The sequence below is a fragment of the Cotesia glomerata genome, linkage group LG1, assembly GCF_020080835.1.
Source record: "Cotesia glomerata isolate CgM1 linkage group LG1, MPM_Cglom_v2.3, whole genome shotgun sequence".
Classification (NCBI taxonomy): domain Eukaryota; kingdom Metazoa; phylum Arthropoda; class Insecta; order Hymenoptera; family Braconidae; genus Cotesia; species Cotesia glomerata.
In genome coordinates this window covers 33,548,620-33,571,299 of record NC_058158.1, presented here as the reverse complement: position 1 = coordinate 33,571,299, position 22,680 = coordinate 33,548,620, and the positions used below count along the sequence as shown (strand labels likewise).

The window sequence follows — 22,680 nt, the reverse complement described above, 5'->3', positions numbered from 1 at the left end:
TTTAATTATTTAAGAGTGTATAAAATGAAAATAAATTGTATTGAAAACTATTTTAAACTTCATTTTTGATTACTTTTGTTCGATAAAAGTTTACATACCAATATTTATTACAATTATAAATCAATTCCATTATAATATTTATATAAATTGGTGAAATTATCAACTATTTATGTTTAGATCTATGTATAATAATATATACAATGCTTCAAGGTATTATAAAGTATCTCCGGATTTAATAATAAATCGGAAGCTCTTTAATCATATTCTTAATCTATAATTATAATTTTCAGAGTTTTTAAATCATGCAGATAAATGCAGTAAAAATAGAAAACAAAAAATTATTATAATAAACAATTACAACAAATTGAGTAAAGCATGCATAATAAATATTATAAAGTACATAAAAATTATTTAAATAGTAAGTGTCAATTAAACGGATCAATTATTAATTTTTTTTTTTCTCAAAATAAATAGTGTCTATAAAAATGTAGATCTTTGTTAAAATATATATAACAAATTTATATAAGTAGCCACAATAATATGACAATTATAAAATTCCACAATATTATTTGCATTGGTTTATTATTATTTTTAAGTATGATTTAAATTATTAATTATTATTAATACACGCTAAAAGGCACAATATAGCTACCAATATATTCAACGTGGTTACAAAATTATTATCTTCGTCTGTTATATATATTTCTGTCAAAATATATAACATTATCATTTACTTTACTTAATTTTAATAATTCTTATTTTTAAACGATTAATATTATAAATAAAAATATTTCACCGGAAAAAAAGTCAACAATAATATAAATAGAATAATAATAGAGCTGATGCTCAACTATGAAGAAAACAAAATTACAATTTTTCTTACATACTATGCTTACATAATTATAAATTTAAAAATACAAATAAGTAATTTAAATTGTCAAAAGTTTCCCATAATAAGTATGTTGTATCTCCATAGAAGATTATAAATAATTGATCGCTTTAACATTAATTGTAATCAGAAATATTACTGGAATGTAGTTACTACATAAATTATAACATACGTGGGAATGTACAATGCAGTCCTGAATTTAAAGTATTTATTTCATAAATTAATTAATTAATAAACTAATAATAATGTTTGATAAAATGTATGATTGAATATTTACGTAGATATTCAGACAACAAAATGTAACCACGTTGATTGGTCAGGAACACACCTGCTTACTTTTATTTGTAATTATTTTGTTTTATATTTTCTCAAATTTACGAAGGGCTAATGTTGGTCAAGCTCAGTTATTTTTTTTTTTTTCGCTTTTTAAAATGCAGCCTTATAAATGTATTTTTGTAATTATTTTTGAGATACCTCATCAGTTTTTTTTATAAATTAATTAAATATATACTATAGTTAGAGCAGAAAAATGAACATTTGAAAAAATCGATCGATGTCTCTTATAATTAAATACGCAATATATATATTTTTTTTTCGTCTATATAGCATTAAAAATGTATTGAGTCAATTTTAAATTTTAAATTGTACTCAAGTTTCTTTTTTTTTGTTCTAATTAAATACATCAAGATGAAATGATTTATCGTATCATTAAATCGGAATTGCTTTAATAATTCTCACTGTAAAGGATTGCCCAAAAATCACAATAGTATACATTTGTCTACAGTTTTAAAACAATAATTTAATTCTATTTTTTATTATTTTTTGTCATTACTCATTACTCGTATTTATCAGTATTATTCAATATTTAATATTTAAAGTCCTTGCAATCGGCAAGAAAAAATATACAAGTACTTAAATTTACTAAACTCTGATAGATAATTTTAAAAACACTTAGCACCATATTTAATTATCGTCAAGAAAAAATAACTTGATAGATTTTTTTATTTTTCAGGCAATCCACATTACTTAAGACGGATGATTTATCAGTATCTATTAAGATACTTTAGCAGTTAGCTTCAGTCAAATGAGGTAATACACAACAGTCAATATATGCAGAAATATTTTCACGATTAACAAACAAAAATTACAGTGGGCAAAGTGGAACAATTATTTCTTTTTTAACTAAAACTTATTAACGTCAACAAACGTTATTACTTTTACAGTCCATAAATAATCTCTCTGACAAACGTAATATAATTATTATTCAAATAATAATGAGATTAATAATTATATCAATTTTATTAGTAGTAATAATAATAATAATAATAATAATAATAATAAAAATAATAATAATATTAATTACAATTACAATTATAATTATAATAGTAGTAGTAGTAATAGTAATACTAAGCGCAATTGCAGAATAACGCAGGAGGAAATTCATCCAAATAGATAAACAATTTAACATATCAATATATAATCTGTCATCAAAGTTATTATTTTTATTTTATATCAATAAATTTTCTAGTTGAGTTTATTCAGCCAAACAGGCATTTCTATACATTTATATTGTTGATAATAAATTATCTTTGTACTACAAAATGTAGAAAAATATTATGTTTAGAATATTCATCTCTGTACAAAAAAATTATGGATAAAATTCGATATTTGATAGAGTGTGATAGGGAATAAAGATTTGTATAATATAATGTAATAATAATAATAATAACATTCAGACTTGTTCCTTCTACGTTTTTTTGCAGCGCAACTTACCAATTAAATATTGAGCCACGTCTCTGGCAGTGTCCATGCCTTCAGTTAAGGACATTGAACCGCTCAAGTGTCTTTATTTTTCGTAATTAATTACAACTCTGTGGACCTCAGACCATCATTGTCATTAATAAGATCTAAATAACGCCCACAGACTTGTGTTCGGTTTACAAAAAACTCTCATCGTAATTCTAAATAACAATAAAATACATACTACGCTTTTTCAGTACAGTCCAACGCATTACCCATCGCGAAATTAGCGATACTCTTATTATCTCCGGAGGTATCATCGAGCTGCAATAAAACAATGACGCTTAAACTCGTATAAAAAGGTGTTTATTATCCGGGTTTTTGCTATTTGTCGACCGGCGACGTATTTTTTCCGAAGAAAATAAATTATTTCAAATAACAACAGAATCACTCACACAAGAAATATTAGTGCTTAATACCTCTTCTATTTCGTCGATATCTTCGCTGATTTCTTCGCTCCGAGCACTTTGACTCTTGTCGTCGATTACTGTCTGCGGCAGTTGTTTCACAGGACTCTCGATATTTTTATCTGGGTTCTTAGCTGGACTCTGTTCGTTGGTACTGCCTGACGCAGAAGAAACAAAATCTTCTTCATAATTATCCGGATCTCCTGCTAAAAAAAATACTCATTTAGTTTATTATTTCAACCGCTTAATTATCAAATAAATAATTAAATTCACATACTCAGTCCAATGTCCATCAATTCCTTCAAATCATTAATATTAGTTTTTTTGCCATTCAAAGGAGGTAAATCGCTAAAAATAGAATTTGTCTTCGGGACGAGGGGTGGCAAATCACCGAGTAATGATTCATTTTTTTTAGTTGCTCCAACTTTTTCTAATTTACCATCAACAATTATTTCTTCAAAATAAACAGTCTTACTAAATGAATTATTATCCACATCAACTTTACGGAGATTTTGAGCATTATTTGTATTTTGTAACTCGACACTACTAACAGCTGTTGTTGTAACCGCTGCCGTAATTTTCGACTTTGATTCCTCATTTGAATCTAATTCCGACTCCACAACGTTCGATTCATCGAACTTGATTAAATGCTCACTTTTATTCAGTAATTTTTTCGACTCATTGTCATTTTTTTTTCCATATGACGGGCAGTTTGTTGTTGGTGAATTTTGATTATTTTGTGTCGGCGATGAATTATTGTGTGATGATGTTGATAAATTATTATTACCTGTTTCATTATCATCTAACTTATTTTTATCAGTTTCGCAATCATTTTCTGAACTTGTGTTTTCCCTGAGTGATTTATTATGTACTTCACAACTTGAGGTATCAATTAGTGCATTAGTTAATATTTTACCGGACGTTTTTTTATCTGTTATTGTCACATTTATTGGAATTTCTTGACTAAAATCTGAAATACTTTCTGCTTTTTCCGATGAATCATTGTCATTAGATAGTGAGGTTGATTCTTTATGGACTACTTGTGGAATTGATACATCAAATGTTTCATTATTTATATTGCTTGTTTCACATGATTTTAAATTGCTATCATTAATTGATTCATTCTAAAATTGAATATTATAATTATTATTAATATTAATTATTAATTTATTAAAAAATAAAAAAAATTACCTTTGAGTTATTAAAGGTACCATTAATGCTGTTCTTAAGTAATTCTCCAAGCAATGGTTCTGTTGAATTAATACCCAACTTTTCACACAATTTATTTCTGCCCATATAATTGTACTCCTTTCCAATATAAGTTTCTGGATCGTATACAGATATTGTGTAATCCAGACCAAAGTATTCTAAAAATTCTCTAACTAATGAAAATAATAATTTTCCTTCAGAATTAGCCAGGTACTGTTTTACTGTTTTGTTTAAAAGTGGTTCGGGATTCTAAATAAAATAGAAAAATAAATAAAATCCATCAGTAATCATCAAAGCAACCGACCTACTGAGCCTGGTCGATAATATTAAAGCGTAATATAAAAATAGCAAACTTACAACTACGGATTCTTGCTCTTCAAGTGCTAAAAAGACACTAGCTCGAAGTTCAGCCTAAATAAAATAAATAAAAATGTGTTGAACAGGTGTGTTAATTAAAGGACAATTATTTTTGCCTCATGTCTTTATTTTATTACGCCGCCAGTTCAACAGTTAACCTTAAATCCAAGACAATAAATAATAAATAAAAACTTACCCGGACTTTAGCAAGAACTCCATTATTTTCTAGGGTCTGTACCACTAGGTCTCGTAACTCCGTATCTTCCTCCATTGATATGTTTCCGTCTATCATTGTGACAAATAATAATTAAACCACCAGAAGTACTTGAAGATGTAAATATTTAGGCTGCCTTCGGCTGCCTTCCCATTGCGCGCTATTTAATCATCTGTATGTTACGTACTATACAAACATATGTATAGTATATTTTTAATTGTCCACTCCACTTAATATACCTTTTTTTTCATAGAGACGATGTTATTGGTATTATCATCAGCTGATTTAAATAAAAAAGAAATTATTTTATCGACTATAAAGAAGGTTAATGCTCAAAAGTTTTGATTTAATAAATAATTAGTGTGGTTTGTTTACAAGTTTTTAGAGTAAAAAATTAAAAATAATGTCAATGATATCACAAACTGTCTTTTCTACTCTACGAAATATCAAACAAAATTTATTAACTCCAGCTATAGTCACACATAATCATGGTAAAGTTATAAACAAATTATTTAACTTATACTTTCAATAAAAGTTATCACACTAAAGTTAGCCGTCACTTGAAAATTTTTTAATTTTTTTATCAAACAAATTTTTTCCCAAAAATAATTTTTAAAAAATTGCATTTTTAATTTTTTTAAATTTCTACATGTCAATTTTTTTTGACAAAATTTATTTGTTAAAAAAATGATTAAAATTAAAATTTAATAAATATCTGCTAAAGAAATTTTCACATGAAAATTAATTTAGCGTATATTTAATAATTTTTTAAAAATGATTTTTTGGGACAAACTTTTTTGTTAATTAAAATTAAAAAATTTTTAAGTGACTGCTAACTTTAATGTCATAATTTTCATACAAAAGTTGAATGACAATTGATAAAATTTTTTATTATTTTACAGTCATTGTCAGAAATAAAACGAGAAATACACGTACAACGACACAAAATCGAGGTGGTAATAAAACAAGACCATATCATAGGGGTTGGAAATGTCAGGATGGTGAAGTTGTTACTGGAGGAACTCTTTTAGCTACTCAATTAACACCCCGGTGGCATCCTGGCCTTAATGTAATTTAATTTCTTTATTCATGAGCTTCAAATAATTGTTAATTCTTCATTAATAATTTTTTTTTTTATTCTCTACAGGTTGGATTTGGTAAGAATGGAACTCTCTTTGCGATTGTACCAGGAAAGGTAGTTGTCACATGTGAAAAGTGTGATCTTAACTGGAACCACACTTGGGTACAAAGACACTACTCTAATAGAAAAGGCGAAGTTATCTACAAGAAACATTTCAACATTATACCAGAGAAGCAGCACGACCGTTTTAAATTGGTTGATGCAATTTAAATATAAATGTAGTTGGTAAATAAATTGGAATAAATTTTGTTGATTATAAAGGATATAAATATTTTATTTTTTTATACATAATTACAGTAAACCTTATAATTAATAATCAAATCATATTTGAATTGTCATATTGAAATGACTGATAAGCAATTTTATTGTCGTCAGAAAAATAAGCGTATACTTGAGTTTTTCTCACGTGACAAGCAACTCTGCATTGACCGGTTAAATTAAGAATTGGGATTTCTTCGTCTATATCCATGCATGAAACTATAAATTGTGAATGAAACATTATAGGATCACCTGAAATTTAAATAGATATTTAATACATAATTATCAAAGCAGGTTACTCAAATCGGAGTTATATAGCTATGAGTAATGATGTCATGTTACCTGGATAAGCGAGATAATCACCACCAAATTTTTCTCCAAGAGTTAAATAATATCCTTTTTTCCAGAAATCTTTGTACACCTCACATCTTAACTTTTCTTGGACAGTTTGAGGATAATTCCATTCAACTTCTTTTATATCAGTACTCCAAGGATAAACTGCAATGATTTTAATCCTTCAATATTTATATTATAATTTTAATGTTTAAAAATATTAATTAAGCATAGAATGAGCGAATGAGGATTGAGGCTATTAAAAGTCATATATTGTTAACAACTGTTTGATTGCATGATGGCAATGATTAATGACCATTATTATGATGATAATAATATGATAATAACAGAAGCTATATTTAAAAAAATAAAATGTTCTCAAAAAACCAATTATCTTTAAATTTATAATTCAAAAATTATATTTATTAATTTACTAAAGTCGATTTTTTTTTTTTTTTTTTTTTTTTTTTTTTAATTGAAATAAAATTGCATAACTGGGTCTTTTACCTTAGTAATATTTAATTATTGAATTTCTTCAAAATTTAGAGTCTTTGTAGACTAATATTTTATAATTATATCGATGTTTTTAACTAAGTTACTTGCTACTTACTATGTATGGTCACAGGGGATGTAATCCCATGATCTAATAAATTAATAAATAAATAAATAAATCTTACTTGTGTGTATTTGAATCAGAGCATCATCTGGATCAAGATTTGGACATTTGCTAAGTTGTTCAGCCACAAGAGCATCTCGATCTATCTCAACTCTTTTTACTGCCTCAGCTGTAGCATCATCCAAAGTCTTCTTCATACTCTTTTTAGAAGTCTTCAATCCTAAACTTTTGCGCTTTTTACCTTCAATAATAGAATCAATTTTTCCGAGTATCTAAAAAAAATAATTCACGAATTAAATTTACAACAGAGTAGATTTTAGTACAAATAATTAAAGTGAAAAAATATACAAACTAGCTTCTTTTTTCCATCTTTCAGAGCAGTCTCTTGCTCTTTAAACATTTTCTTCCTAAAATTTTCAAAAACTTTCCTCATATCATCATCGGGCTCTTGCCTTAAGCTCGGATATTCAACAAGCCGAGCAATTTTATTTTCCAGCAATAAAGTTACTTCTTCTGGAAGTATCATCAGAGGTAATCCTTGCATTATTTCTTGCCGAGGAAGAGTGTGTGGGCATCCAATTGTCGCTCCAACTATACGGTGTTCTCTTCTCAGTGTCAGCCAATCTAATTAAAATTAAATTCTTAATTATCAACAAACAATTAAAGTTTCTTAAGAATAAAAATAAAATAAAAATACCTTCAGCGCTCCAAACAAATACATTCCCATGTGACATAACTAAATCAATCATTTTCTATTTATTTCAATTTCTTCTCAAAATTTAAATAATTTATTTTTGTTGTTAAAAATTCATTAAAATGTATTAAATCACTATGAAAATTTATTTGTTAGTTTAATTAATAAATACAGTAGTTATTTAATATGGTGTCGATAAGTATACTATAGATGGAACTAATTGCAATTTCTATCACACGGAGTACGGCTTAAAAGGCGCAGTTATCGTGTCCGTTCTCATAGCAGGCCGTAGTTCGCCATTTTTGTCTACAAGGCAAGTCACAGTGTCCAGTTGTGTGTGCAAAATTATATCTTCGTTTATGCGATTGTCTGAGTAATTATCTAAAAGTAATAGTAATATTAAATTTTTAGCATAAAATAACCAAGAGACTGATAATGAATCAGTCACGTAATTACACATCTTTATTGAATCCAAGTTACTTACAAAATGCTCAAAATGCTTCGAGTGCAAATGCAGCTGCGGCTGCCGCGGCCGCTGCTGCCGCGGCTGTTTCTGCTGCTATTGCCAATGGAACAGCATTGAACAGTTCATTATCCTCCAAAAAGAGAGAATCTGAAGGTATTTATTAATTAATAATTAAAATTGTAAAAATTACTCTGATAAAATATTGGAGCTTAAATAAAAACTATTTTTTCAGATGATGTTAAATCGGAGAAAGAATCAAAAGAGGAGCGTCGTAAAAGGAGGAAGACGAGATGGGGTGGTAGTGAACATGATAAAACTTTTATTCCTGGGATGCCTACTGTCCTACCCACAAACTTGACTGCCGAACAGGAACAAGCTTATCTCTGTAAGTTGGCTCATTAATTTAATTACTTAATTCATTATTTACTTTTTTTTTCCCTTTTAATTTTAATTATGATTATTATCAGTTATCTTTTTTTTTTTTATTTTTTTTTTTACTGTTATTACTCTAATATAAATTTATACTTACAAATACTTATTATTAAGCTTTTAATTAATTTTATATATTTTTTTAATGCATAATTTTCGATTTAATGTTTATAATAGTTATACTTGTGCTTTGAAATGATTATTATTATAACGAAAATATTAATTGAGGTAAGAATGTTTCCATGTATATTGAATTTCACAATTCAATATACATTAAATGATAACCTGACGTTATGTGTGGTAAAAAAAAAAATTAATATTTATTAATGCAAATTTATTTCATTTGGCAGAAAAAAATTCGTAATGTTTACTTATTGGTAATAAATTAACTGATATACCTCACATGCTTCAGATAATAATGGAAACCAATATTTAGGTTTATAAAATGTATAAAGTATATTTAGTATATATCAACATTGTCTAACTATTGGGGTTTCTGCCCCTTCTAACCCATTGGTTTACAGTTCAGCTGCAGATTGAGGAAATCAGCAGGAAACTAAGGACCGGAGATCTGGGGATTCCACTTAATCCTGAGGAAAGGTTTGAATGAAAACTATACATACAACAAAGTGACCATAATCTATCTATATAACCTAGCGCCACTCAGCAGACTACAATTAAACGCTACTAAATAATGACTTTAAAGACGATGGCTAAAATTAAGGATATTAAAAACAATTGATATATCGATGACTCAATTCAATCGATTAAAATGCCAAGGCTCAGATTTATTCTTCACAAACACAAGCAAATGATGAATTATGATAATATTGGTTTGCCCTAATCAATTTATATTTTTTATTAATTCCTTTTTTTTTTTTTTTTTGAGTGTTTAAACTACACTGCCTACAAGTTGTTAGGCATCGATTACTGAAGACTATTGTTGTTATCATTTATAATCGCATTTATTACATCAATTTACATTTGATTAATTATCTTTTACTTTCTCAAACGGATTGATATTTATTATTTAATTTTCCTTGTAACTCTACTGCCCATTTAAAATCAAAAGTCAGTTTCGATTACCGCTTTTTCTTTTTTTGTAAAAAAGTTTTATCTAAAGTATTACAATATTATAAGTAAATACCGCTAGGTTTTTTATACACTAATAACTAATTAAAAATATTTAACGAGCTAATTACAGGAAAAAAAAAATTAAATTATAAATTTTACATTCAATTGATTATTACTTTCAGGTACATCTTAATTATTTCATTAATTCTATCCTTTGTTAATTTTTTTTAATCAATTGATTTATTCCAATAGGACATTACTGTAATATTTATTATGATTATTGTAGCAGGACCTGTTGCTCTATTTTAATCATCGTTAGTATTTATTTAAATTAAAATTTACAATCAAATTAATTAATAATGATGATAAATAATAATAATGAAACATATTAGGTATTTTTCTAATAATCACAGGATTTATCTTAGCAGCTGACATCATACCCAAATCCGCCGTGTACAATCGTGCAGTCTTCCAGTGGTTTATCTACAATTAAATATAGATAAAAAATAAATGTTCAATCACACTATTATATTCACAGCAAGTGTGACTCCTTATACTTAACGTTAAAACACGGGCAATGTTGGAAATTTTTTTAAACTAAAAGTAATATCAATAATAGTTATAGATGAATAATAATTACCATTACAATACTATTTTTTAATTAATAATTAATCACTTTCCGACATAGTCGGCGTTTATCCGAGTATCGAAGTTACAACTGCACATCATTTTGCTTTGTATAATTTTTTTAATTACTATAATTTAAAAACATTTTTCTTTTTTAACGAGCCTTTCTTATTTTTTCAATTCGATCTGCGATTAGCATATCATTGATTCAGGCTAAATCAATAGAATCAGGTCGCTTGTATAATAGTACCATCTTAGTATCGACATTGTTGCATGACAGTTATATATTTTTTTTTCAGATCACCCTCACCTGAGCCTATTTACAGTAGTGACGGTAAACGGTTGAATACCAGAGAGTATCGTACAAGACGTAAATTGGAAGAAGAACGACATAATCTTATTCAGAAGATATTAAAAATAAATCCTGACTTTAAGCCTCCGCCAGATTACAAGTAAATAATCTTCATTCAACAAAATCAATTATTGATTTTATTTTTTTGTTAATACTCACGGTGATATTAATTAATTATTGATTTTAGGCCTCCAATAATTCGTGTTCATGATAAAGTTATGATACCACAAGAAGAGCATCCGGATATTAATTTTGTAGGACTGCTTATTGGACCGCGTGGAAACACTTTGAAATGTAAATACTTCATTTTTTTTTTTTAATATTTTTTAGAGCTTAAGGACTTTGAGAACAAATTTCAAATGAGTTAATTTTTCAGCTATGGAAAAAGAAACCGGTGCTAAAATTATTATCCGAGGTAAAGGATCCGTAAAAGAAGGCAAAGTTGGCAGAAAAGATGGACAACCTCTGCCAGGTGAAGATGAACCTTTGCATGCATATATTACTGCCAATAATTTGGAAGCTGTTAAAAAAGCAGTTGAACGAGTAAGTATAATTTGATGGATTAAATATTGAGCCATTTAATTATTTTAATAAAAATTTTTTGTTACAGATTCATGAAATAATTAGACAGGGTGTTGAAGTACCCGAAGGACAAAATGATTTGAGACGTAATCAATTACGTGAATTAGCATTATTAAATGGAACTTTGCGTGAGAACGATGGTCCACGCTGTACGAATTGCGGAGCTTCCGATCATAAATCATGGCTGGTAAATTATTCACCCTACTATTAATTATTAGTATAAAAATATATGTTAATTATATAATATATATTTAATATATATTAATATAAAAATATATATTAATTATTAATATAAAAATATAACACATCAGTATTAACGATTTTTTTTTTTTAATTATTTCAGTGTCCTGATAAACCAAATGTTACAAATAACATCGTGTGTTCAAGTTGTGGTGGTGCTGGTCATATTGCACGTGATTGTCGATCGAAGCGTCCAGGTCAAGGTGGACCAGCAGCCGCAGGAATGACCGGAATGGGTCCAGCTGGAGACAAAGCCAAGATCGATGAAGAATATATGTCGCTTATGGCTGAATTAGGTGAAGGTCCACCACCAGATCGGTCTAAATCAACACCACGGACTAATGCGACCGCGAATCCCAATTATCCGGGATTATTCGATCGTCAACAAACACCAAGAGCTCTGATGGCGTCACCAGCGCATCCACCACCGCAAATGATGCAAGGTGGGCCACCACCGATGATGCCACCGCCTGGTATGGCTCCACCACCTTGGACTCCTCAAGGCGATCCTAACGGAATGAACGGAATGAACATGCAATGGCAACAACAGCCAGTCAGTATGCCTCCGCCGCCAGGTGTTATGCAGCCACCACCTCCACCACCAGGATCTGCGCCAACTCAGACTAATATTCCACCACTGATGCCATGGATGGCTGGGAACAATCAGCCTCCTCCACCGGGACAAATGCCTCCAACGCAAATGCCACCACCGGGTATGGGAATCCCGCCTTGGCAGCAAGCTCAGCAAGCAGCCATGAGACCACCACCTCCAGGCACTGCTCCTCCTCCTGGTTATCCAGGTTGGCAACAGCCTCCCATGGGTAGTTGGCCTCCGGCTGCACCCGTCCCACCACCACCGCAGCCGCAACAAAACCCCGCGCCTCCTGGCATCGATTTTAATTCATTACCAACTCTTTTGGCTCAGCCACCACCACCTCCACCGCCAACTAGTTAGTCGAGGGAATTTTAATAAATTAAATAATTGTAGATTTTCACAATTTTATTATTGAATTAATAAAATTGAATTAAAATTATAGAATGAACTAATTTTTGTGTATTCGTTAAATCGAAATGTGTTTTCAAAAGTTATAAATTTTCAATCATTGGCAAATTTAATTATTTTCTTTAAATATTATTATAAACGATCAATAATGTACTACACATTTTATTTTATCTATTGCACGCAATTATCTTTTATCGCAATTACTTTAATTTTGTTATAAGCTAGAATACATATTAATTATATAATTACTATTATTTCATATTGGCATGTATGACTATATTTTAGTTATATATTTCTACATTAATACGAAACTTTTATTAATCGTCATGTGTACTGTGAGAATTATACACAATAAAATCTCTTGATTCGTTTTCACATAAAACTATATTTATTGTTTACCGTCCATAGATTTAATTATAATTTATGTGTACGCTGAATTAAAACTGATTTTAATTATTTCATATAAAAAATTTATTATTAATTTATGAAAATTAAGTTAGCCGACATTTAAAAATTAAAAAAATTTTTTTTATTGAAAAAATTATTACAAAAAAATTAATTTGTAAAAAATTTTAAAAACTATACGTGCAATTTTTAGATTTAATTATTTTTTCCAGTATTTTTAAAAAATTTATATACTTAAGTATAATTGTTGAGATATGCGCGCGCCACCTCGATATCGAGAATTTCGAATGTAGTATGTATTGTTGAACCCAACCTTCAATTGAAAATTTATGTTTGTCAACACGTGGTCTACTGAGTTGTACTAGCTTGTGAGTAAAAATATAATAATAATTTATAGAAGTAAATATTAATTATAATTTGTTCATATATTAAAAGTTTTGTTGTTAAAAATATTGGTTTATAATTTTAAGCATATTATTAAATCAAATAACCTCTGTTATAATTTTCTGGTCAATTTTATTTAGGTTATATTTAAGTAAACTTAATAAACTAATTTTGTTTTTTAATAATTTTTTTAGTATGATGAAGTCTGAAACCAGTGAAAAATTAACTGAAGAACAAGAAAGAGTTCTGTATGTTCGCTTACCACATACAATAAAAAATGTAGACCAAGTACAAGAGTTATTTGTAGGTGACTTTAAAGTTAAGTTACCTAGAAAGTCAGGAAGGCATTGTCATGTCATTTTTTCAAATATTGAGGAGAAAATGACGAATTTAAAAGCTATTAAAGATAAATTAATAAATGGTAAACGAATAGTCGCCTATCCCCCGAAAGTAAAGTCTTCTAAAGACATCAAAATTAAACCGGATAAAAAAGTTGTCATTCCTATACCCAAGAAACCTGCTAAAAAATTAACAAGAATGTAAGTATTTTTTTTAACAACTAAATTAAATCAATCAAACTGCATATTTTTAATTTTTATTATTAATTACAGTTTATTCGTATGTAATATCAATCCGGTAACAAAACTACATGAGGTTCAAACAGCTTTCGAAGGAGTTAAGACAATTACATTTATAAAAGGTCCAATTAAAAATACCAAGTAAGTTTATTTTTTTAATATTTTATTTATGTATTTACATTTTTTACTAACTGGTTTTATTGAACTTTTTTTATAATTTATTTAGACAAGCAATTGTAAAACTTGAAGATGCCAAAGTAGCTGCTGAGTACTTAACAAAAGAAAGACCGGCACCTATTTTACATGGTCATAAATTAGTGATAAAAGCTGACACAAGGAAACAAAACAAAAAGAAAAAATCTCCTGGCCTGAAAATGTGGGACGGCGAAGTTGATATCACAGATAAAGTAGCGTTCAAGGACAGTAAAGTTAAAAACACCAAAAAAAAGAATAAAAATAATAAGAAAGACACCGTGCCGGTGCTTTCTGTTACAAGCGAAGAAATAGACGCAGAGTCTGGACTCAAGGTGTGGGATGGTGAAGCAGATATCACTGAAGTAGTTGAATTTAAAGATAAAGCGCCTGTTAAAAAGACCCGTAAGATTAAACAATCTTAATTGAAGAAGGGAATAAATAGAAAATTATGTAAGAATTTGAATTATTTATAATAAAATTTTTTTAATTGTAAGTAAACTTATTCATAAATATTTTAATTGAATCAAGCTGATAGTGGATGAACTTGAGCTTTAGGTTTATTTCTGCGTGTTAGTTTCCATATTAAGTAACCAAGGTAATAGACAAATTCGAATATCGAAACGAAACTGCACCCAAGAAACAAGCTGAAGACACCGCCGAGAGATGCTATTTAAAATTTAATTAATTATTATTTTAAAAATGATAATTAAAATTTATAAAACTAATTTACTTACATACTAAGTTAATCCATGATAGTACTAATTCTCTACTTTGTAGCATAAAGGTCAAGCTTGCGTACCCAATATGTATAGCAGTCGGATCTTTATACTTCAAAGATGTTTGGCTGGTAATTATTATTATTTATAATTTATTAATATATTGTTAATAATTTATTATTTATAAAAAGCTTATTAAGTATTTTTATTTTAATTAATATTGCAATTATTGAAGTTAATACTTACTAAAATTCCGCGGGATTATACTGAGCAGCAATGAAGTCTAATGATGATGTTGAGACCTTGAATGTAGTACCTTCACAATCAGGCTTGCATCCACATTGTTTATCTCGAAAGTTCAAATCTTCATACTTTGATTTGTGCTCTGCTAAACAGGGAACATGAGTCAAATTGCAGATTGTGTCATTGGAATAAATAATAGACGCGTAGAATGGTATGCAGTGACAGTAATTGCGAATTATTTTTTCACGACACTTTACGTAACAATTATCTGCGCGGTACAGAAAATCAGGCTTTGACATAAAACAGTCTCTTTCTTCAACCGGAAGGTCTTGGACTTCTTGGCTGACAATGAGTTGAGTCCCTTTAAGAGCTCCTATTACTTCCTGCTTAAATCCTGCCACGAACTCTTGGGCTGATGGACCAGGATACGTATTCCGTTCATGGATAATTATCTTAGTACCTTCTCCGAACATAGTAAAGCTTAATCGGTCTTCTTTAGGATAAGATTTTACTAGTATGGATAAAGTAAAGTCCATGCCAAAATCAGGACTCCTAAATTCTGGCAAATTTTTGTATCTGCGTGGTAACAAATACAATAATTAATCATTGTAATTAATGATAAATTTAGTCGGTAGTAAAGTTTTAAATTGTTTTGTTGCGTAAGACGAATATGATGAATAATTAAGACTAATAAATTAGCATAAATCTTAACTTTGTGCGGACAAAAGTGTGTTTATAATTGATTCCATCATCAGTGCAAAGTGTGGCTAAAATTTTTTGCAGAATAGGTCAAGGAATACTGTGTAAGCATCTGAGTAGTAAAGATTAAGAGATTGTACGAGTACCTTTCTTCCCCATCATACCGAGCGTAGTTGTATGAACAACAAAGACCGTAAGGTGTTAATGTTGATGTCAGCAACTCTTCACAAGGTGTTATTTCCATTTCAAATCTACATAAAACAATAAAATCTTCACACGGTAAGCTTACTATTTTGAATAATTTAAGAATCGAAAAATTATTCGCGTTTAAAAATTGCTGAAGCCTTTGTGTTTGATTAGGATATCTGTTCGTTGGTATCAAGGCTTCCCGAAGAAAAACAAGGTCTTTTATTAAATTCTCAGGAGTGTAGTCCTTGGGCCAGCGTCTGAAATTTATTAGCCATTATCAGTTATCATTTAGATTAGGAAATTCGTGGTATATCTACGTGGTAAAATTCAATTATTTTAAACTTCAATACCACGAATTTCCTGGATTATAAATTATCATTATCACTTTTTGATTAAAATAATTTATTGTAAATTACAAAGTTCCAGTAGTTAAAGCCTCTTCAACGCGATGCAAAGAAGCAATTGTTGAGTGACAATAAGTGATTGCAGGAAATGAAAAATACCAAGATGGGTATTGATTACTTATAACAAGTGTTCTCATATTTGCGGCTTTGTGTTTTATGTAAAATGTTTGAGCTAATTGGGTAGCTGATATTACTGACAGAATAATTACTAGTACCCAAAAAATCCTAGTCAACAAAAAAAATATTTGGTAATTATTTTCAAGTGGAGTCTACCCTATTTTTGGCCATATCTAGGTAAATATTAAAATTTTTTAATTTTTTTTCGATTCTGCTTGTTTTAACGGCGCATTTGTGATAAAAAAATGTCGTGAAAGAAAAAAATAAAGATTTCGATAGCTTTTTTGCTTTCAAAAGTTGGAAAAAATTTTGGCTCTCATGTTTGTGGATAAAATTTCTATTTTATCTTTTTTTGATATATATTTTTTTGAAAAGTAAATAAAAAAACGAACAATTAAAAAAAAAAAAGTTGAATATCACAATTTCCTAAAAAATTTATAAATTTTTTTGAAAATTTGTTAAAATTGTGATAATCAACTTTTTTTTTAAATTGTTCATTTTTTTATGTATTTTCCAAAAAAAAAAAATATATCATTAAAATCAAATAGAAATTTCGTTCAAAAAAATGAAAATTAAAATAGTGGACCCCACTTGTAAATAATTACCAAATATTTAAATTAATACAGCAGAGACATTTGAATTCTAGTAAAAATAATAAGTACATACTTTCCCCAAGTTGACTTGACGTGAACAGTATATTTGAGTCCATGTACTGTTGAATTAGCTGCAAATTCATTGTAAGTTTCACAGATAGTATTGCAAACACTTTTAGATTCTTTGGGAGTATCTTCAAAATTTCTTTGAAAATTTCTATTCCTTATAGAAGCCAACGGCGGGCGTCTGAATCGTGGCTCGTACATTGTATACAATAAAGTAAGTACTGCAATATTCTCTTTAAATCGATGCATTTGTGTTAATAATTTATCAGGAGGTTTGAGTAAATCATGCGATCTGATAATTTATATAGACTTACTTTATTTTCAGATCTCCATAACGATAACGTATATTTTAAATGAAAAATTAAATACAGAAGCTCGGTAAGGTAGTTTTTGCTGAGAGAGCAAGTACCACCGATCGAGCGTAGCAGAAGCAGCAGGAGAGTGTATGATAACCAGTCGCGGATATGAGTGACATAAAGTGACAAGGAGAGTAATGGAATACGCGCATTGGCAAAAACAGCGAAGAGAGAGAGAGAGAGAGCTGGAGGTCGAAACTGAGTGACGAGAGGAATCAAGAGTCAAGAGGGTATAAAGCTATTTTCTATCCGTTCATCCAAATGTCATGGCAGCTTGCACAGTGTATTTTAAAAAAGCTGAGTACTGTTTGTTAAACAATGTGTTGTTATTTTATTTTTAAGGTTAAGAGCAGATTGTTGATGATTATCGAGTGGATATGAGCTATTTATTGTTAAAAATGTTTCTGTGCGTATGTAAATTGCCGGCAAGACGTTCAAAGTCCATGTTTGTCAGGACTAACCTAAAACCATCATGCTCAGCACTACGTTTGGATTTTAAATGTCGGAATTAATCAGCTATTTTACAATGATATGTCGCTTTTATCTTGGACGTACCATGGATTTATTTAATGTAATTATGATAATCTCAATACAAATACATGCTAAGTAAATAGATAAAAAATATATGTTTAATAGAGGGAATAATTTTATTAGCAACGGCAATGACGTTTAATAAAAAAAAAAATGTATCTCTACAAGTAAGCTATCAGCAATGGTAATAATAATAATGGTGATGGTAAATTTGTGAGTAAAATTAAAAATAGTGATGAGACTTGAATTTGTGATTGCAATTGGCTATGAAGAATTATTCAAAGATATATAGAAGTTTTAAATACGTAATTGCAGAGTGTGCATATACGTATTATTATTATAAAAAGCGGATGCTACGTGTCGTATTTTATAGCGTCGAAGAGTCAAGTACTTCGACGACTACTGAATATTCTGTTTCGATTTATCAAAGGTAAACCTTTTTTTATATTTATATTTATATTTGCATTTTATTGAATTTTTAAATTCACTTTCATACTCCAAAGTTTCAATATTAATTTTTTGATAATATATTTTAGAAAATGTCATGAATAATTTACTACAGTTTAAAGAAGATAAATTATTACTTAAAAGAGATATATCTTTTTATAAAAAATTATTCAATTTAATGAAATAAAAACTAAGTACTGTTATGATAGTTTAAATAAGATGTAATAAAGTAACTCTCGTGTCTGTGATTTATTTAAATTGGTCCGTTGTCATATGACCGAGAAGAAACAATCAGTAGTCTGTTTGAAATGATTCACTTTATAATTATTTTATTACTTTTTCTGTTACAGCAATATCTCGCAATGGAGTCAATTTTCAACTAGCATAATTCAATTGCCATGTCTACTGAGATTAATAATATTTGTAATTATTTTTTATTATAATTATTGCAATGCATTTTCAATATAGCATAGTGATTTCAAATAATTATATTATTATTGATAATAATATAACTAATTATAGTAATAATAAACAACAGACAATACTATTAGCTTAATGTAATCGTGAGTGTAAAATAACACAAGTTAAATATCTAAACTAATATAAAAAATAAATATGCAAGCCAAAAAACGGTACTTATTACTATTTGTCACTTGCGCGTTTCTTGGCTACTGCTACTTCGGAGGTTACAGATTAAAAAGTAAAAAACGTAACGAAATAACGCACGATTACTGGGATAAATTGCCATCGTATTTATCTATTAACGAAGAATTTTATGATAAGGATCTCAAAATTTCAAACAATAAACTATCAGTAGTCCATCCTGCGAGACAATGTCGCATGGAGACATGTTTCGATTACACAAGATGCAAGCAAGGATTTTCTGTCTATGTATATCCTATCGAAGATACTATCAGTCCTCTCTACCAAAAAATATTGAATGTTATCACTGAATCTCGCTACTACACGAGTGATCCAACGCGGGCTTGTATACTTGTACTGGCGCTGGACACGCTGGATCGCGATCCGCTTTCTACGGAGTTTGGTCACAATTTACCATCAAAGCTGATGCGTCTGCCCTACTGGAATGAAGGACGGAACCATCTGATATTTAATTTATACTCGGGTACCTGGCCAGATTACATAGAAGATGCCCTGGCGTTCAATATTGGCTACGCGATGCTGGCCAAAGCCAGTATGTCTATCAGTATGCTCAGGCCAAACTTTGATGTGTCTATTCCGCTGTTTGGAAAACAACACCCAGAACGTGGTGGTGAACCTGGTCAGGCAGCAGAGAATAATTTTCCAAGTAATAAAAAGTACCTCGCGGCATTCAAGGGTAAAAGATACGTACATGGTATTGGCTCGGAAACGAGAAATGCTCTCTATCATCTTCACAATGGGAAGGATCTGGTGTTTGTGACGACTTGCAGGCACGGTAAATCTTGGAGAGAACTCCAGGATGAACATTGTCAACAGGATAATCAAGAATATGATACGTAAGTTTATTATCATGATTTTTTTTATTATTATAAATTAATATTTTATTTTTAATATACATTTTATTGATTTTATTTTTTTTTGCTATTTCAGGTATGACTATGAAGTCCTACTATTGAACTCAACGTTTTGTTTAGTACCGAGAGGACGTAGGCTTGGCAGCTTTAGGTTTCTGGAAGCTCTAAAAGCCGGATGTATTCCAGTTATTCTGAGCAATGGGTGGGCCTTAGCATTTCATGATCGTATCGACTGGAATCAAGCGGTTATATTTACAGACGAGAGATTGTTATTTCAAGTTCGTATAGTATTTTCTCTTTGTATATATGTATTCGTATATATTCTTCTTTTTTTTTTTTCACCAATTTCTAACCATTTTTATATATTCCGTGACTAATATAATAATTTTATTTTTAGATTCCAGATATATTGCGTTCCGTTTCAAACACACAAATTCTAAAATTAAGACAGCAAACACAATTTTTGTGGGAGCGATATTTTTCTTCAATTGAAAAAATAATTTTCACAGTATTTGAAGTAAGTTATTATTAATTTAATTTTTAAAATCAATAATTAATAAATTTTTATCATTCATATTATTATTAATATTTAAAGAATATTCGTGAGCGATTGCCATGGGAAGGAGCACGCGAAAAACTCATTTGGAACACATATCCTGGTGCATTGGCCATCCTGCCTCAATTCGCTGACAGTCAACAGGAGCTTCCGTTTTCGAACAATGATCCGGGCAATGCATTCACTGCCATTATTTATTCTCAGTTAGGATCTACGGCTGTTCTTTATCGCTTACTCCGAAGTGTTGCCAAGAGCAAATATTTAGATAAGGTATATATGCTGCTAGTAGGAATATATATAAGTACATATAAGATAACTTTTCATTATAAATTCGACCTTTGGTAATCGATAAGCTATTATACATATTGCATGTTTATATTTATATTTATTCAGTTTTAATAATTATGAAAATCGATATCATAATTATTTTTTATGTTTACTCTTATAGATTATTTTAATGTGGAATTCCGACATTCCTGTACCGAGAAGGCCACGTTGGCAAGGCATCAAAGTAACAATCACAGTGATAGTTGCGAGCAGTATTTCTCAACGCTTCTATCCTTATCCTCAAATCGAGACTAGTGCCATATTATCACTAGACGAAGACGTAACTCTTAATACCGACGAGATTGACTTTGCATTTGTCGTCTGGCAGTCATTTCCTGATCGAATAGTCGGATATCCAGCGAGATCTCACTACTGGGATGATTCCAAGGTTATTAATATCTTTAGAAAGTTTTTAATAACACTCCATATTAATTAATTTTTTTTTTTTTTTTTTGTAAATGATATATAATGCAATAGTTATATAATTATTTAATAACAAGTTATATGCAATTACAGAGATCGTGGGGTTACACCAGTAAATGGACAAACGACTACAGCATAGTATTAACGGGGGCAGCTTTTTATCATCGTTATTACAATACGCTGTACACTGAATCGCTGAGCTCAACATTGCACAAAACAGTCGAGCAGTCACAAAATTGCGAAGACATACTTATGAATTTTTTGGTGAGCCATGTGACACGACGGCCGCCTATTAAAGTGACTCAGCGTAAACTTTATAAAGACACTACGGCAGCTGGAATTAGGTAAGCATCAAGATTGTTCATTGAGCATGTTTCCTTTTAATTTATCTATATTACACACCACTTAAGTCATTTATGATTTTAATAATCTTAATGTTTGTGGCCTTGGCTTGATTTATTTATTTTTTAATTTTTTTCCAGATCCTCGTGGAATGACCCAGATCACTTTACACAGCGTCAGACCTGTATGAATACTTTTGTAGCTGTTTTCGGTTACATGCCTTTGCTCCGCTCCAACATGAGACTGGATCCTGTGTTGTTCAAAGACCCGGTTAGCAATTTACGTAAAAAATACCGACAAATTGAACTAGTTAGTAACTGAATAAATGAACATCCAAATAAATGGAGAACAGTAAAATGATATGACAATTTTCCAATGAGGGATATTTGTCGGTAAAAGCCATAATAGAATTGTCTATAGTAGACTCAGTATCGCGAGTGAACTGATAATTGTAATTATGACGGTGAGTGATGAATTTTTGACAAAGACAATGCACTTTTTAATACGAATAAAATATTTTTTTTGACAATTTGTTACCCAGAGATTGATAACAATCAAAAATCATTTAAATCATTCCGCGACTTTGTTATAAATTTTTTCATTGCTAAATATAAATATATATATTAATATAAATATAATAATTAACGGTGAAATATATCCCGTGTGATATTTCATCAGGGCCATCTTATTAAGTTGTGTACATAAATAAAAATCGTTTCATAGCAATTATTATTAATAATAATAAAACAATATATTATTTAACAGATACGAGGAGTGTGTCGTGTTTTGCACCTCATCCATCAATGATAATCTCCTGGCTAATTATCCTGTAATATCCTAGTAATTATTTAATTGCAGCTGTTTGGTAAGTTCCTACATATCCTTTTCATCTACAAAACTA

The 22,680-nt window shown here is 29.4% G+C and overlaps 7 protein-coding genes across 11 annotated transcripts; 4 read left to right on the top strand and 3 right to left on the bottom strand.

Moving 5' to 3' along the window:
• Positions 1-1,234: 1,234 nt before the first annotated feature.
• LOC123275304 (uncharacterized protein DDB_G0283357-like) lies at positions 1,235-5,063 on the bottom strand. 4 transcript variants are annotated; one of them, XM_044743330.1, is made up of 6 exons: positions 4,859-5,063; positions 4,663-4,716; positions 4,288-4,554; positions 3,374-4,220; positions 3,085-3,302; positions 1,235-2,953 (listed from the first exon to the last, which is right to left on the bottom strand). In XM_044743330.1, the coding sequence occupies exons 1-6, from the start codon at positions 4,952-4,954 to the stop codon at positions 2,873-2,875; spliced, it is 1,563 nt and encodes a 520-aa protein (XP_044599265.1). In that variant the 5' UTR covers positions 4,955-5,063; the 3' UTR covers positions 1,235-2,872. The 4 variants fall into 4 exon arrangements, with proteins under 4 accessions (XP_044599265.1, XP_044599274.1, XP_044599284.1 ...); XM_044743339.1 differs by having other exon boundaries at positions 3,085-3,299; XM_044743349.1 differs by having other exon boundaries at positions 3,109-3,302; positions 4,859-5,062.
• A 97-nt stretch (positions 5,064-5,160) lies between these two features.
• LOC123275320 (39S ribosomal protein L27, mitochondrial) lies at positions 5,161-6,277 on the top strand. Its single transcript, XM_044743388.1, has 3 exons — positions 5,161-5,367; positions 5,779-5,945; positions 6,024-6,277. Exons 1-3 carry the CDS (start codon positions 5,280-5,282, stop codon positions 6,225-6,227), a joined length of 459 nt encoding a protein of 152 aa, XP_044599323.1. The 5' UTR covers positions 5,161-5,279; the 3' UTR covers positions 6,228-6,277.
• A 17-nt stretch (positions 6,278-6,294) lies between these two features.
• Positions 6,295-8,113, bottom strand: LOC123275317 (tRNA-splicing endonuclease subunit Sen34). Its single transcript, XM_044743374.1, has 5 exons — positions 7,922-8,113; positions 7,577-7,848; positions 7,286-7,496; positions 6,618-6,773; positions 6,295-6,527 (listed from the first exon to the last, which is right to left on the bottom strand). The coding sequence occupies exons 1-5, from the start codon at positions 7,971-7,973 to the stop codon at positions 6,334-6,336; spliced, it is 885 nt and encodes a 294-aa protein (XP_044599309.1). The 5' UTR covers positions 7,974-8,113; the 3' UTR covers positions 6,295-6,333.
• Positions 8,114-8,230: 117 nt separating this feature from the next.
• Positions 8,231-13,073, top strand: LOC123275294 (splicing factor 1-like). Its single transcript, XM_044743319.1, has 8 exons — positions 8,231-8,537; positions 8,617-8,769; positions 9,338-9,413; positions 10,814-10,966; positions 11,054-11,160; positions 11,243-11,409; positions 11,477-11,635; positions 11,792-13,073. The coding sequence occupies exons 1-8, from the start codon at positions 8,354-8,356 to the stop codon at positions 12,641-12,643; spliced, it is 1,851 nt and encodes a 616-aa protein (XP_044599254.1). The 5' UTR covers positions 8,231-8,353; the 3' UTR covers positions 12,644-13,073.
• A 256-nt stretch (positions 13,074-13,329) lies between these two features.
• On the top strand, positions 13,330-14,751 carry LOC123275074 (microtubule-associated protein 1B-like). The gene is made up of 4 exons (XM_044742979.1): positions 13,330-13,464; positions 13,675-14,019; positions 14,092-14,199; positions 14,285-14,751. The coding sequence occupies exons 2-4, from the start codon at positions 13,676-13,678 to the stop codon at positions 14,673-14,675; spliced, it is 843 nt and encodes a 280-aa protein (XP_044598914.1). The 5' UTR covers positions 13,330-13,464; position 13,675; the 3' UTR covers positions 14,676-14,751.
• Positions 14,752-14,776: 25 nt separating this feature from the next.
• Positions 14,777-17,481, bottom strand: LOC123275073 (sodium channel protein Nach-like). Of its 2 annotated transcripts, XM_044742976.1 has the most exons (6): positions 17,288-17,481; positions 16,517-16,729; positions 16,058-16,357; positions 15,216-15,788; positions 14,988-15,097; positions 14,777-14,919 (listed from the first exon to the last, which is right to left on the bottom strand). In XM_044742976.1, exons 1-6 carry the CDS (start codon positions 17,479-17,481, stop codon positions 14,777-14,779), a joined length of 1,533 nt encoding a protein of 510 aa, XP_044598911.1. The 2 variants fall into 2 exon arrangements, with proteins under 2 accessions (XP_044598911.1, XP_044598913.1); XM_044742978.1 differs by lacking the exon at positions 16,517-16,729.
• A 977-nt stretch (positions 17,482-18,458) lies between these two features.
• LOC123275072 (exostosin-1) lies at positions 18,459-22,127 on the top strand. The gene is made up of 8 exons (XM_044742975.1): positions 18,459-18,597; positions 18,965-20,113; positions 20,208-20,409; positions 20,529-20,648; positions 20,727-20,957; positions 21,136-21,402; positions 21,531-21,781; positions 21,920-22,127. The coding sequence occupies exons 2-8, from the start codon at positions 19,230-19,232 to the stop codon at positions 22,098-22,100; spliced, it is 2,136 nt and encodes a 711-aa protein (XP_044598910.1). The 5' UTR covers positions 18,459-18,597; positions 18,965-19,229; the 3' UTR covers positions 22,101-22,127.
• The last annotated feature ends 553 nt before the right edge of the window (positions 22,128-22,680 follow it).